Raw genomic sequence first — 17,150 nt, 5'->3', positions numbered from 1 at the left:
CCGATCAGCGACCTGACCAGATGCGGAACTGGTTGTTGCCACGTTGCTTCCCATAGCACTGGTGATAGGCGGGTTAAACACGGGAGCTGTCCCAGTATGAGGTGTCTGGAAAGCCGATCCCTGTCATGCAGGAGCAGTGCTATCAGGGGAAAAATCTAAACGTCCTCGGGGAAATGAGGGATCAGTCAATCGATCTCGGAAAGTGACCCCCAGAGTTTGACGTCGAGGTGGCTGGGTTGTTGTGTCTAGAGATCTTGTTATCTCTTCGAATCGTTGCTGTCGAACAGCTAGCTGATGCATCGTACGCTCACTTTCCTGAGCTTTGTCTACTAGTTGCATCATCATCTGACGAATCTCAGAAAGCTGAGCCTCCGTTTGATTCGGAGCGGCTGACTGCTGAGGATTCTCGGTGATTGGAAGCCCGGGGGCGGTTCCACTTGGCGATCTCTGGTTAGTAGCTCCGGTTATATTCTGGCTCGTTCGAGCGTTAATAGGAAGCTGCTGCCCGGACCGGTGGTCGCCATGTCGAGGTTCCGAGGTTACAAGGGTAGAGCCTCCGTCGTTCGGTGAGCCATCGCTCGGAATCGGGAGGTTAAGATCAGACGGATTTGTTGTCTGGTCGGTAGGATTCGTCCTCAAGTTAGAGTAAGGGATTCGATTATTTCTTCCCCACAGACGGCGCCAACTGTGAGGGGTAAAACTCACACCTAGATTTTAGATCAGGTTTAATGTTTAGGAAAGGTTAGGGAAAGATAAACGCGGGCTGAATCCCGTAAGAACTTGTAGAATGAACTTCGATTTGTATTGATTTAGTAGAAATAGGATGGTTACAAAGGGTGATCTTTGATGAATACAAAGATTATATGAATATTACAATAAGAATGTTTTGATGAATGTTGAGTAAAATATCAGTTGAGTCGGATCCCTTTCTTAGTTCTCCATCTTCTCTTTAAATAGCCTTGGACTTCTTTAGGTTGCCTCCAACTAATCTCCGAGATCGTCTCCGCTTAAGGTGGAATCCGCAACAGCTTCCCTTTGACCGGGTCCTGCGCTTCTCCTTGTCACAACGTGAGCTTCCTCTTCCCCGTGAGCTCCTTAGTTAGAGTCCTTAGCTTTCAGCCTCCGGCTCCTTTTAGGCATCGAGCCTGCGACGGGCCTGTCCCGGCCCATTACCATCTTTTATTATTTGGAGATCAGCTACCGGGCCATATTCGGGCCCAACATGTACTATAGTCTCTTTCTTATTCTGGAAGATGAACAAGACTTGGAACATATACATAGCAAAGGTTATGACAGCGATAACCCAACCTATGTCCTCCTGCCTTGATAGTTTTTTTTTTAATCTTACCATCGCTTATTTCGTAAACGTTGATGTCAATATATTCCTTAGTGGAATTGAATTCCCCGCACCATGCAATGATAGTACTGGTCTTCTGGTCGATGAAGTATGTCGGAAAATTGTAAAATTCCGGATAATGTAATTTCGGAAGGTCAGGGCCAGTAACATTTAAATACTTGCTCCAACAAACAACCTCATCAGTCACCTTGTTTGTAATCCACACCTCAATCTTCACACGTCTATGTTGATATAATAAAGAAAGCCTATCTCCTCCGAAACTTGACAGGATTAATGTACTAGCACCACGCAGACAGGTACACTCAGTTTCGAAAGGAACACCACAGCCTATGTCTTTGAATATCTCTGCAGTGAAATCAAAACTTTGGACTAAGATCTCCGTTTCGTTGTTACCCTTCGTCCTATGAGCAATCCAGTACATGTTTCCATTCATGGATAAAGCTTGATAATCAGGAAACCAAAGCTTCACACGTGAATCAAGAGCAGCATCAATACTTCTCCAGACTTTGGACTTGCACTCATATATTTCCATATCAGAATTTTTCCTAACATTAAACCTCATGATCTTATAGTTTCCACGAGATACATTGTCGTATCCAAAACCATGGATGATATCGAGCCTTAGGTAAAATTTCAAGGAACGTTCAATCCAACAGAATCGCCTTAAAACCGGATTCCAAACTGCGAGCTTACTAGTATCTCTTTCAATACATTGACATAGCAATAAACCGTCGCAGTGAATCATTCTATGAATTTCAGGTGGGCCTTGCAAGCATGAGGGGGCTTGAGTCTCAAGATTAAAGAGGTTAACTGATTTATTGTGGTGGGCCAGTTGTATGAATTGTTCCCGGGAGAGATCGAAGTGTTTGTAGATGAATCTTTTGCCGTTTAAAAGAACGTACCATTGTTTGCATATGGATTTGAATCGTACCAAAGATCGAAGTGGAATCCTGTAAAGTATCTCTTCTACTAACTCAAAAGGTAGCAAGGATGAACGCTTTGACGACTTTGAAGCAGACATGGAAAATTTTCTGGAAAACTATTTTTTCAAAGGGAGTCGACGATTAAACCTAGTATAGGAATTAGGTTTTGTGAATTTTTAATTTCTTAATATATAAGCGTATAGCCTTTTCCATTTAAATTTCTATAAACCCTTATTTTTAATAATCTAGCTAAAGTCGTTATTACCCTTAATAAACAATTCTATAGATTTATTTAAAAAATATAACTATACCTTTGATTATAAATAACCAGGGTCGGCCTCGATTACATCCGAGTTTTTGTTTAAATTTTAATTTTGTTATATATTTTGTACGTATGTTTATTTTGATATATAAATATTGTAATATATTATAAAATATAAGTTGACAGAAAATTATAAAATTATTTCATTTATTTACTTTCTATCTTACAAATTTCAAAGTTTAATATCCAAATATCTGATATTTTGTTATTGGAAATTATATATAAGGTGATGAAGCAAAAAACACTGATTAAGTTTAGTTATGTGTTTGATTGGTTGGATTGTAAAAATGTTTCATTTCTTATTTTTTAAAATAAATTTGGTTTCCAATTATTCTTTTAGTAATTTAATTGACCCTCATCTTTAAATATTTTAAAATATATGTTTTCTTAAAACACTGGTTTAAAAATTGTAATATCTTTGTAAATTAAAAACTTACAACTACGTCACTAAAACTTAAAATCTACAAACTAAATTCTTACAACAAATTTTCTGACTTACAACCTAATTATTTTGACCCATAATCTAAATATTCATTTATCTTAATTATATAAGTTTTGATGCAAAACTTTTTTAAATGACAACCAATCATAATTTTATCTTAGTTTTAAAACCATTGAATTCATAACTTTCACATGCGTCTTTTCAAAAAAAATTTAATCAAACACAGGCCTTATTTGAGAAAGTTTTGCAAAGAGAAATGATCATAAATGTAACGTTTGTAGTCATGCCTTATTTGCAGCTAAGATATGAGGGAGTAATGGTGGGGGAATCGTCATTGGTAGACTTGAACTCATGCGACTCCTTGAAGTTCACTTCCGCTTCATAAAGCTTCTTCTTCCCAACCACAATTATCTCCAGGGTGAGATGATGCATTGTCTCTGCTACACCTTTTTCTTTCGAGTTCATCACCACACAAACTCGACCACTGCATTCTACGATTTTGAAAAACCAAGAACCCAAAATATTACTCAATGATCAGACCACTTCCAAAACGCAATCATCATCCCCCATAAATCAATTTCAAAGATCTACACTTATCACATTGATCATAGTGTAGCAGTAAGTAAAAGCAAGATGAATAATTAGAAATAACACTAAATCCCGTTCTGGATTAACCGAATATAAAAGCAGAAACATGAATCGATTAAAATTTTGGTTGGTTTAAGAATCGAAAATTACAACTTAAAACTAAAAACTTGAATCAACTCTTCCTGAAATAATGACCATGTGCATAAACTGATATACGATCTTAAAATCAATCCTTTCCATTGCTTTGTGAGCTTCGTGTACTTAAAGTTAACAAATGCAAAACCATGCGAATCATCAGTCTAAAACAACACCCATCAAAGAAGAGAAACAATAACTGATTGTGAATAGACATGAGACCATAGTTTCTCACTAACCTTCAATATCTGGGAATAAAGAAATCCACGACCTTTCCATATATATAAAGAATTAGGATCAATTCACTCATTGCCAATTGATTTTAAGTTGGAAACTCATAATTAATCTGAATCTAATTAACTCGCTCGACCGAGTATAACTGTCTTAAAAGTTCCGGGATTTCTGGCCGATAAGAGCCATTATCTCGAGGAGAGATATTGGGATATTACATCCCGCATCGAAAATTCCAATGGACATTAAGTAATATGTAAAGAATTAGGGTTAATCCACGCATTGCCAATTGATTTTAAGTTGGAAGCCCATAATTAATCTGAATCTAATACCATACACTAGGTGGTTTGCCCGCACAAACGGGCATAATTTTCTTTTAAATATTTATTGGTGTATATTTATTAATTCAAAAAGTGATCATAATAAATTATTATTTAAGTTTTTAAAAAATCTAAATTAAACATCAAATTTTTATATATGATAAAAAAATTTGATACTAATATATATTTATTATTGTGTTAGAATTTTTAAAACACTCACATATTTGAAATATTTTAGAAAATATATTCATACAAATGTTTTTAATTTATTAATATTTAATTGTAAATTGTTATATATCTTAACTTTTAACTTCTATAATTAAAAGATAATGTTTTCAGATAACAATACAATATATAAGAATTATCTTTTTTGACAATATTAATTTATAATCTAATATAACATATAAATATAATATTATTAAATTAAAATTTGTTTTTTTTTAATTTTAAAACTGAAAGATTTATTTTCAGATACAACACAATATATATAAGAATTATTATTTTTTATTTTGACAGTATTAATTTATAATGTAATATTACATACAAATATAATATTATTAACTTAAAATTCGTTTTGAACTTTTAAATTAAAAAATATTATTTTCAGATAACAACAAAATATATAAGAATTATCTTTTTATTTTTGACAAAATTAATTTATAATCCAATATAACATATAAATATGATATTATTAACTTAAAATTCGTTTTTAACTTTTAAATTTTATTAATATTTTTAGATAACAACAAAAATATATATATATAATTTTATTTTTGACAATTTTAATTTATAATCTAATAAAACATATAAATATAATATGATTGACTTAAATTTTGGTTTTTATTTTTTAAAATTAAAAAATATTATTTTCAGATAACAACAAAAAAATAATATATATATATATATATATAACTTTGTATTTTCGACAAATTTAATTTAATAATTTAATAAAACATATAAATATAAAGTTATTAACTTCAAATTCGTTTTTAATTATATAATAAATTATATATAAAATCATTAAGGATAAAATCGAGATTAGCCGCTCTAACTTTTAACTCGTTGCAAAAAATCACTTCGCAAATAATAGTATAGATTGGGTATATAGGATAAAGATCATTTGCAGTCGGACCTACACAACACATAACAAAACCCTAATCTCTCATAAACCTAAAAGGAGCTCAGGGGCGAAGTCACTCTATGTGTTAGGTGTGCATGTGCACCCACAGAAATACGAGTATTCAAATTTTTGGAAGTAAAATCACTATAATTCTAATAGATAGGTTAGATCAGCCTTGTGCACCCACTATTAACCCAGGTTTGACCCTCTAGAGTCTAGATAGTGTTTTTCAGTTTTAAATTAATTGTGCACACAGACAAAAACATTCGCCCCTGATAATGCTGGTCTGATTGTATGCCAATTTATTATATTCCAATGCTGGTTTTTTCAACGGAAATAAATATTTACAAAATAATCAAATTATAATAATATTTACATATTCAATTTCCTTGTTTATAACTTGTAAGTAATTTTATAATTTATATTTATGATAGATAAAAAATTATATTAATTATCATTATGTTCTCATGCAAAAATATAAATATTTATATGTTTATATATAAGTTTGAAGTCATTTTAATTTATATTATGAAAATAATATAATATTAAGATAATTATATATGTTCTCATGAACAGATATAAATATTTATAAATTTATTTATAAGTTTTAAGTCATTTTAAATTTATATTATGAAAATAATATCATACTCTTGTGAATTTTTTGTAAATATTTTTTTTATACATAAACCTTTATATATTTGAAATTTCTTGATATTTACTTTTTATTTATGTTGTTTAAGGAAAATATATTGTAGAAAAATAAATTTCGTTTAATAATATAAAATCTATAAAATTTATTAAAGTTTCCCTTTTTATTATATATGTTTTTGGGAAAAATGAAAAAGTAAACTAAATAAAAATCTAATTAACAAAACTACTAAATAAAAAGGAAAATACTTTTTTGTCGTCGACTTGTACATACTCAAGAGACTCTATAAACCAAACTGATAGTTCTGCATCCATATACACGACAAAGAACGGTTGTTTCCTAACACATCGCGTTAGACTGTTGGCCTTCAAATTCTGCGTGCGTGGGATATGAATAATTTCTGAGCTGTGAAAGTTGTCTTTCAAGGTCGCTATATCTGCCAGATAAGTTGCAAAAGCAGGTTATTCTTCTGGTTTCGACACCATCTTTACTAATTGAGAACAATATGTTGCAAAGATAACCTAAAATTGACGTAGATTCCGCATATAGACCCAAAGTAATGTTTCCATCTTAAAACGGAGAAGAGAAAGAGAAGCCCTAACATTTCGTACTTTCATTAAGCCATCATAACTTTCAAGAGTACTATACCATTCCTGATCTGAAAACACCTCATCATCTTTCTAGGACCCTTCTATAAAATACCACCGTCCTGGAATAGATGGTAGACTCGAATGCTGTTAGGCTGATTCGATAAAACATCAAAACCAATAAAAAAACATATGTGCAATGATTCCAAAATACCATATATCAATCGTACACAAAGTAAACTGACATGATATTATATTTTTCAGTATAAAATTAACTTGATTTTATTCATTTTTATTTTAGTTATTAAGCGGTAGAACCGTAGTTAAAAAGTTCAGATAACTTAACCTTTTGCCGTACAATCCTTTGTATTTCGCATATCCATACCATTTTATCAAATCATGTAGTATTTTTTGACAAATGACTAAATTGCATACAATTTTCCAAATATATTACATATGAACAGAAAAGTATTTTCTTCTTCTTCTCAAAACCGCATGTGTCACTAAACGCATTTTGAGAAAGAAAAAAAAGAGAGAGACACATATATATTCTTATACATCTCTCCACTCTTCTTCCTCTTCTACACTCCACCTCCATCAACATTTTCAGCTTCAACAAGTCAACAACTCAAGTATTTCTAACATTCCAGCACCTGTGCGGAGCTCCGCTCCTAGTATTCAAAAACGAGAGTTTTTTTAGGTTTCCTTGGTTTTTGAAAATACTTACAGCAATGCCACTCCTATATTAATGGTAACTAGATTTTGATCCACTGAATAGATGTCAATTTTCATTTTTGTACTAAATATTATACATGATTTGCAATGTATATAATAATATAACATTTTAAGAAATAATAATATGCTTAATTACATCAAAGAATTTTTTTGCGTTCTACAGTAAATGATATGACCGATATTTATTTGACCTCATATAAGGAAATCCAAAATTTCTATATTTAGATTTATGTATAAAATATCTAGAAAATAAATTTCTGCAAATATGAGTTAGTATGGTATTAAAAATTGATAGATTGGTTATATCATTTGTAAGAAAATAAAAATATTGTAGGCAATTTATTTCATAAAATATTCGATTTTTATAGTTGTATCCATAATTTTCAAAATAGAAAAGATGCATGTATTGTGAAACTATTTTTATAAATCAAGTTTAGAAGGATCATAACTACGTTGGCCAATTGTACATGTCAACTTAATTGATTTATGAGTATAATGTTTTATTTTAATTGCTTTTTAGTTAACTTTCTAAATACTATTATTGTAGTAAAGATTATGAAGATACTAAATATATGGATTTAAACTTGCTAAGCAATAATTTTTTTTTTTAAATATAGTTTTTTTTGAAAATTTTAATTAGCTCAAGTAGCTAGGAGCACTACAAAAAAAGAGAGGTTTAACATCATTTAATTTCAATTTTTGCATTACTTATAAGTGATGTAAAAGAAATTTACATCATTTAAATAAATGACTCTGAATGTGGTGATTCAAATAATATACATCATTTTTCTAATAACTGATGTAAAAATACTAAATATTTTCATCAATTATTATAAGTGATGTCAAGATATATCAGTTGTAAAAATGATTTTAACAATTAAATCAGTTCTTTAAAGTGATATTAATATTAACATCACTACAAATAATTGATTTAAATGTTTGTATCATTTAATGATAACTGAAGTAAAGTTATTATTTTTAAAAGTAATTTTAATAATTATTTCGTTTACAGTTATTAATTGAAAATATTAATATTATTTTTTAATTAATTTTAAATTATTATCGATCTATACATTTATGTCAATAAATAAATAAATTAAAAGATTTTTCATTATTTTTTTTCTTTTTTCTTCATTTTAATGAAGATACAATATGGAAAATATAGAAAGCCTCCAAAAACATGAATAGGATGAATTCAGCAAAAGAAAATGATAAAAAGTTAAAGTCTCCACATGAGAATTCTTCAGTCAATATTTTTCTTCTCCTTCAATGTATGTTCTTCCGTTGATGGTGTTCTTAAATTGATAACTGCTTCTGAAACAAAAACAAAAAGAGAAGATCAGATGATCTGATAAGAATCACTACTAAATAAAAAAAATGATTTAAAATTGTAAATGGAGAAAGAAGAAATACTTGTATTAGTACAATGGAGTGGTGGGGGTAGTAGACAGTGCGGAGTCAAATGTGGAATCACATAGTTTCAGAATTGTAAGGTGTCATCGTTTGCTTTTGCATATATAGAAGACATGAGGCTGTGAAATTGAAAAAGAACTTTTTGTCTTAAATGGTCATTTAATTTTTGACTTATAAGAAATATAGGAATATGAAAACAAGAAGAACACTTAGAAATTGTTACACTGGGAGATGAACGAGGGGTTTGAAAAAAGAAGAAGAAGAAAAAGAAGATTTGTTGAGATTATAAAAGAAAAACTTTTTTTTAGCAAAACAGTTATAAATAAGATCCACTAAGTTAAAGAAACAAAACAAAAAAATCGTAACTTCTTTTCCTAATTTTGGGTTCTTTGAAATTTCAGTTAATTTGTATTGATTTAAATTAAGTAAATATTATATAATTGTTCTATCTGATATAAATTCAGATAAAATAACATCACTTTTATTAAACTGATGTTAAACAAAAATATGGTTATATAATTTTTATTAGCATCAGTTTTTTATTGATGTAAATTTTATATCATCTTCATAAGTGATGTTAACCAAAGTAATAAAGGCATCAATTATTTAACTGATATAATTTATAGAATAAAATCATTTTTGTCTAAATGATATAAACTAATAAATATTACATCATTTTACTGAAGTGATGTAAAATTGATTAATATTAACATCATTTACAAATAAGTAATTTAAAATTATATCACTTATTTTTGTGATACAATTTAATTGATGCAATTCAATTGTTTTTTTGTAGTGGAGTGTGATCTAAATTTTTAATAAGTATTTATTTGTATAAGTGATATAATATTTATTTTTAAAATTTATCCGATTAAATAGTTGTTTAATATGACATTTTAAACACAATAACTTATAGTTTATTTTGAATAATTTTATTTTGTCTTGTAAACCATCAATTGTATCAATACTTTTTAGAATATGACTCGTATATCCGAACAAATGTATGTTAACTTTTTTGTGGATCAAAATTTTATGATAATGTATAATAAGACTGTTTTATATTTTATTTTAAATATACTGTGCTATATATTTTATATTTTCAAAATTTTTCATACTGAACTTACATTGAGTATATTATATGAAAATATATGTAACATAATATACTTATATACTATATAAATGACTTTTTAATGTGACTTTTATTTTTATTTATTACTAATAAATAATGAAAATGTTATTAATGAAATTAAAAACAATAATGTTTATTAACTATTTAAAGCTAAGTTTATTAATTATTTCACAACACACACATAAATAATAAATTAGGAAAAACCAATGAATACTATATTTTATGTTTATTAATTGTTGTTGCCATATTTTTTTAGTTAGAATTCAATTTTGAAAATGCATTAGTTAAACATAAAAGACAAGAATCCTAAAATATAAATTAATTAATAACTTCAGTGTTATACTATTGTAAATAATTATGAAAACTTAGAGGAAGTTTATATTTGTACTTCCATTATAATAGATTAGATTTTAATAGATTAGATATTACTTCTAAATCATTTATTAAAAACCCATTAAACCATAAAACTATTAAAAGCAAGATTGTGTTTGTAACTTTAAAGTTTAAACATAATATTATACGTAATCAAAATTTTAACTATGAAAATTAAGTCAAATGATTTGAATCAAATAATAGCTGTACTTTAGACAAAGAAATTTGTCGAATATTAGTCTAACAAACAAAATATGCTGCTTTAATTTATAATCATATTTGAACACGTTATCCAAATATACTATATCATAGTATTAAAAAGTTGACAAGTTCAAGAGTTATTCTTAGCTTCACCTATGTAGGTTCATCAACCAATAAAAATTTTATAATCGATATTTTAAAAAAAACAATAAAATATTATCAAATTATATTTTAAAAAATAGTAGTTACAAACAAAAAGAACTTTTCAAAACTGTTTTTAACATCGTCAAAAAAACACTAAATCTTAAACTCTTTGGTATACCCTAAATCCTTTGATAATTCTAAACTCCAAACTCTAAATCTTAGTATATGAAAAAATTAATATTTTAATGCCGTCATCAAAATACTAAACCCTAATTCTAAAACCTAAACCCTTGAATAAACACTAGATAATCTTCAACTCCAAATCAAAAAATACTGAACACTAAAATTGTAAATTTTAAAAATACTAAACATTTAATCTTAATCCCTAAAATACATAAGTTTTACTATAAGTTATAAAATGTATAAACTATTAAATTATTTTTAAATCAAAAAATAGTCTTACGATTTAAACAGTATAGATGTATATATACAATTATTTATGAAAGTGGATTTTTTTATGTGTCAGCTTCTTCATACTATTAGAAGATTTTGCTTATTTGTCATATTTTTCATAGTTTAAGGTAATTTGCTTATTTATTATGTTTTTAATAATTTTAGTTTTTCTTATTTTTCATATTCTATTTAGTTCAACTTCTGTATTTATTTGTCATATTCCTAATAATTTTAATTGGTAGTTTTTTTTATTGTAAATATTTTTATATGGTAATTTTACCAATCAAAAATATGAATTCAAATAATACAATCTCTCGCGGTTAAAAATTAAAAATCTAGCTTTTACTAAACATATATAATTTATTATTTTGGTTTATAAAATTTTAGTTAAATAAAAGTATTTTTTAATTATTATATATTTTGTTAATATGTATCACTGTGAACTCTAATGAAAATAAATTTATATAAAATACAATAAATACTTTGATGAAAAGGGGTTTGATTTCATAGGTTTTGTAGATTTATCTTTTGTGTGTGTTTTTAAAGTATTAATAAAACTATAATGGGTTATTATGATGATACTTTGATACTTCTTACATTTGTGGTTTGTTGATAGAATAAATAAAATATTTTCAGTATCAAACTATTATCTGTTTACGTTGTAATAAATAGATAAATTATATTTTGGATTAATTTAATATTTAAAATTAATTAAACAATTTTATTAAAATTTAAAACTATGACAAAATTTAAATTAGTTGGATATAAAATAATCCGCACATGTGCGGGTACTAGTTCTCTTCTTTATAATGATTAAACATAAAAATTAATATTATATTTTATTCAAATAAAAATTATTGTGATAGTATTCTAATGTATTTCATTGATCACAAACTGGTAGATTTAGGTATGGGCATTCGGAATCCCAATCAGTTTCGGTTTTATCTAATCGGGTTTTAGTTTTTGGATTTATCAAAATCAGCCACATTCGGATTATTTGAAAATTTGGTTCGAGATCGGTTCGGGTTTTATTGGGCTCGGTCGGGGTTAGTAAATCTTCAAAGAACCGGTACAACTCAAATGTATTTCCAGGTTCGAATCTCAATCAGTTCTTCGGTTTTAAAGTATCTGATTTGTACCTACTTTATAACCAAAACATAAGTAAAATTGGTTTGTTTTGTTTTCAAATACCTAATTTGTACATTTTTGTTGATAAAAAAATAGATAAATTATATATTGGATTAATTTAATATTTAAAATTAATTAAATAATTTTATTAAAATTTAAAACTATGACAAAATTTAAACTAGTTGGATATAAATTAATCCGCACATCTGCGGGTACTAGTTCTCTTCTTTATAATGATTAAACATATAAAATTAATATTATATTTTATACAAATAAAAATTATTGTGATAGTATTCTAATGTATTTCATTGATCACAAACTGGTAGATTTAGGCATGAGCATTCGGAGTCCCAATCAGTTTCGGTTTTATCTAATCGGGTTTTAGTTTTTGGATTTATCAAAATCAGCGACATTCGGATTATTTGAAAGTTCGGTTCGGAATCGGTTTGGGTTTTATTGGGCTCGGTCGGGGTTAGTAAATTTCCAAAGAACCGGTACAACCCAAATGTATTTCCAGATTCGAGTCCCAATCAGTTCTTCGGTTTTAAAGTATCTGATTTGTACCTACTTTATAACCAAAACATAAGTAAATTTGGTTTGTTTTGTTTTCAAATACCTAATTTGTACATTTTTGTTGATTAAAAAAACAAATAAATAAAATCATAAAACGAAAATCACGACCTCATGAAATGAGAACATTGTTTAATGAAAACAAAATCTAAATCTAAATATTTCAAATTCAACAGCCATCTTTAACCATCAACCTTTATGTAATAGAACCACCGACCTTTATATAATAGATAAGTATTTTACGTATTCAATATATCTTAATGTATTTTGAATACATATTAGGAATTAAGATCATGTTTGGTATAAGATTTTTATGGACTTTTGAATGCTTCAGGTTTTATTAGATATCTATTTAGATTTGGATTTGATTAGGATAACACCCATAAATCGAATACCAAAAAATAAAATCCATTCAGTATTTATGTCGGGTTCAAATCAGTTCGGATTCATTTTTACCGGATCGAATTCAGTTCGGATTTTCGAGTTCGGTTTATTTGCCCAGTCCTAGATAGATTTAGATTTAATTTGTTGTTATTCAAAAGAAATATTTAGTTTTAATTATATTTGCAATATATATATAATAAATTTAGGAAAGCTCCACAGTTTATTTATTATTAACAAAGTTTAATTTTTGTTTTATGCATTTTTAAATTATAATTTTTTAATTTGAAATTGATAGATTAGATAGATAAAACTCGATAAATCCAAAAAAAAAAAAGATTTTAAGTTTCCTAAAAAAACTAAAGCTAAACGGAAAACGTGACAAACATAAGAACCAAACTGATGGATTTATGACTTTTATTAGTGTTGGCTAAAACAAAATTATAAGCTTTTAAAAAGATGGATTTATGTTTGGTGTAATATGAGTCCATGTCCATACGGGAATGCATTCGCATTACGCATAAGGAAATTAGTTGTGAAATCGGATACGAAATCCGAAATCGTTTACCTAAATATTTTGATATCAAAGTCTAAACTGAAACCGCAGGGGTATCACAGACATATTAACGACGTCCTATAAGAAAGAAAAGAGAACGTTTTATAACCGAGTAAGAAAATTAAATCCCTTCTTCTAGAGTTAAGAGATTTGAGAAGCCTTTCTCTGCACATCCAAAAGCTTTCTCCATGTATCAATCTGTGTCCTCACAGAGACAGTGTTAGGATATCTCCAGGTCCCACATTGTAGTGTGCAAGTGACTTCTTGTCGTCCTCCAGAACCCCCGATTTTCCACTTAACTTGTACTTGACCGCTGGAATTTCGATCACTTGAGCTATTCGCTGCTTCAAAAATAGAACACTTACGGACAATTCCACCTTCAACGTAAATCCTTGTCGGTTGGGAAAAGAAACCGTAAGTGAAGCTGCACCCTGGAATATGTGTAAAAACTACTAAGTCAAGAGGAAGAATAAAGAAGGAAAGAAAGACATCACAAGAGTGTGTAGAAAGAAAGCATTACCGGATGCTGAGCAAGAAATTGGTTTTCTGGAACAAGAACCCAGTCATCAAGCTTTTGTCTCTTAGCATCTGGTCCTTGAGGTGGTAGCTCTTGAACCTCCTCGATGGCAAATGGTTTGGATACAGAATCATGCCAATCAATCATTGCCCTCTCCCCCTGCTCTAGCCATTTACGCTCCTTGACAGGATCATCCTGTTGAATACGTTGTTTGAAACCCTGCTGAACGGCCCCTGTGTAATCGGCACTCTTATACAGCTTTTCTCTAGAGTCTTTGGGGGGCTTCAGCACTTTCTCAAATCCCTGTTTACACTCCTTGTAAAAAGCGTTCCAGCTATGTTTTGGACTAAGAAACTCAAGCTGGGTCATATGATTTCTCAGAGCCCACACAAAATAATGCCCATACCACACTGAAAACTGAGCTGTGACCTTAATTGTATCAAGCTCCTTAAGGAAGTCTAAACTGCAGAAGGTTGGGCAGAGACAGGATATGATGCTTACAGAAGGTATTAGTGTCATCCATTGATCTTGGCTTGACTTCTATTCTCAACGGTGTAGTAAGCTAGCCTGCGCTGGTAATATTCGTGATATTCATCGGAAGAGTCCCTCAAAAAGTTGAACCTTGGATCATTAGCTTGAGAATCCCTGAGGTCCTTCTCAAAGACCGGCCCATCTATGGAAACAAGATTAGCTTCGCTCCTCAGGAAATTGAATCTAACATCATTCAGCATTATCTCACTCTCATATTTGGAAACGAAACTTGCCGTTTTCTCGACAATAGTCTTAGTAGCAATATCCTCAGGTGGCTGAACGATTTCATTCTCCGCCATTTTTTCTACATTAAGAAGCACCGAAATCACAATCAGATTTTGACCTAGAAAATCGCTACCGCAAAACTGTCTAATCTACGAACTAAGAGAAACACCGCACCGCAACCGGGAACCGCCGTGAAGAAGCTGAGAACGAACGATTTGGCGATTTGCAGCTTTCCCTGTGGACTGAGCTGTGAGTGGCGTGGCGAGAAATAACAGGAATCCGCGGCTGTATATCATCTTTTCTCCTTTTCTTCGGCTTTCGCTGCTATACCTATTCCAATAATTAAAAGAAACAGAAAAACAAAAAATGCAAACTGAATGAAATTCAAGATTGTTGATTAAACCAGAAAAGAAAAAAAAATATATATATATATACATACACCCAGTTTTTTTTTCTCTTTTAAAGAACTTGAGAAACTTGTATGGTGGAAGAGATGATGCAGTTGTTATGATGTTTAGTTGTTTAAATAGGGAAAGATTTAAGGGTCATTAAATGTATTTTAATACTATGCATCTAAATCGGCCAGGTACCCCTTTATTTGGTAACTAGGTGATTCTCCCGTGCTCATGTACGGAAATAAATATTTACAAATAAATACTTTATTTTGTTTGTTTATATGTTTTAAGTAATCTTTTATTTGTATGTATGAAAAATTGTATTAAATATCTTTATGTTTTAAGTATGATATTTTGTATTATTTCAACCTTTTTTCTTTGAGTTGTATATAGACTCAAAATTAATGATGATTTGTCTCATTAGGTTAAAATTATCGTATTAGTAGGTAATTCAGTTTATCTTCTTATATTTGTAAATATATTTCATAAAATTTTGTATAATTTGATATATTTTATTTTATAAAAATAGAAAAAAGTAAATCAGATATTCATTGATAAACATAACTTGTAAAATATTAAAAATTTATTCATGTAAATGAATATATGCAAAATAGATACGTCATAATAATTGGTTGATTGTTCATATTTTGATTGATTTCATTACTTGGATTTGGTATATTGGGCTATATAATTTTTTAATCATAATGTTTTGGTTATAATTAGACTAAAATAAAAATATTTTGCTAATTACGTTTTTTAGCTTACCTTAGGTTCATAAATATATTTATGTATAATTTATATATGTTTTTGATATAAGTCTATATTTTGAAATTTGATAGATATTTTCTGTTTTTTATGTTTTTGGAAAAAATATGAAGAAAAATACAAATAAATTTCGTTATGTATAATCAATCTTTTATATTCTAGAAATATTATTATCTTATAGAAAATGTCTAAATTTTATTAATTTATAAATTTATTTTTCTTATCAAAAAAAATTAATACAAATTTGATTTAGCTGAAAATTAAAATTAAGATAAAAACAATTTAGTTTTTTTGAATTGTATTTAAGAATGTGCATGTATATATTTAAAAATTATAATCTTAGGTAGATTTTTTCTATCTATTTATTTAATTAAATATATTAAATAAATATGGAAAATTGCATAATTGTCAAAAATAAAATTAAAAATATTTTATAAAATCTGTAGATATATATATAAGAAACTAATGATTTTTTACGATTTAATTTGATTTTATGATTTATTCTTTTTATAATTTTGTAAAATTAAGTATATATTTTTTGAAATTTTTTTTTAATTTAAATGATATTTCGAAATTTGAAATGCCATATTGAATATATTTATTTTAATGATGATTTATGAGTTTTTACCATATTTTTTAAAAAGTCCAAAAATTAAATCGACAATAAATATAATATATGATTTTCCATGTCATACTAATCTTTAAATATAATTTTCCATGTCATATTAATCTTTAAAACATGTCATCAATTTTAGTAGCCATGTCACAATTATTAATCTAGGTGTTTTCCTGCACCATGTGTAGTGATGAATTTAAGTTAAATTTTATATTTTAAAATGTAATTATTAATATTATATATTTTATATTTTCCCAATAATTAAATAAAATATCATTAATTAAGCATAAAATTAAGAGAAAATATTTTTTTTATTTTTAATTATATTTAAGAATATATATGTAT

General features: G+C 28.1%; 2 protein-coding genes across 3 annotated transcripts; both read right to left on the bottom strand.

The window, feature by feature from the left end:
• Positions 1–1,227: 1,227 nt before the first annotated feature.
• On the bottom strand, positions 1,228–2,425 carry LOC108827296 (putative F-box protein At3g22650). The gene has a single exon (XM_018600671.2). The coding sequence runs from the start codon at positions 2,376–2,378 to the stop codon at positions 1,242–1,244; it is 1,137 nt and encodes a 378-aa protein (XP_018456173.1). The 5' UTR covers positions 2,379–2,425; the 3' UTR covers positions 1,228–1,241.
• Positions 2,426–13,763: 11,338 nt separating this feature from the next.
• On the bottom strand, positions 13,764–15,578 carry LOC108826219 (probable splicing factor 3A subunit 1). 2 transcript variants are annotated; one of them, XM_018599602.2, is made up of 4 exons: positions 15,469–15,578; positions 15,204–15,359; positions 14,277–15,108; positions 13,764–14,187 (listed from the first exon to the last, which is right to left on the bottom strand). In XM_018599602.2, the coding sequence occupies exons 3-4, from the start codon at positions 14,790–14,792 to the stop codon at positions 13,963–13,965; spliced, it is 741 nt and encodes a 246-aa protein (XP_018455104.2). In that variant the 5' UTR covers positions 14,793–15,108; positions 15,204–15,359; positions 15,469–15,578; the 3' UTR covers positions 13,764–13,962. The 2 variants fall into 2 exon arrangements, with proteins under 2 accessions (XP_018455104.2, XP_018455103.2); XM_018599601.2 differs by lacking the exon at positions 15,469–15,578 and having other exon boundaries at positions 15,204–15,458.
• Positions 15,579–17,150: the final 1,572 nt, after the last annotated feature.

The sequence above is a fragment of the Raphanus sativus genome, chromosome 9 (assembly GCF_000801105.2).
Source record: "Raphanus sativus cultivar WK10039 chromosome 9, ASM80110v3, whole genome shotgun sequence".
Taxonomy (NCBI): Eukaryota; Viridiplantae; Streptophyta; class Magnoliopsida; order Brassicales; family Brassicaceae; genus Raphanus; species Raphanus sativus.
Note: the sequence above shows the minus strand (reverse complement) of the source record. Positions and strands in the feature narration are given on the sequence as shown.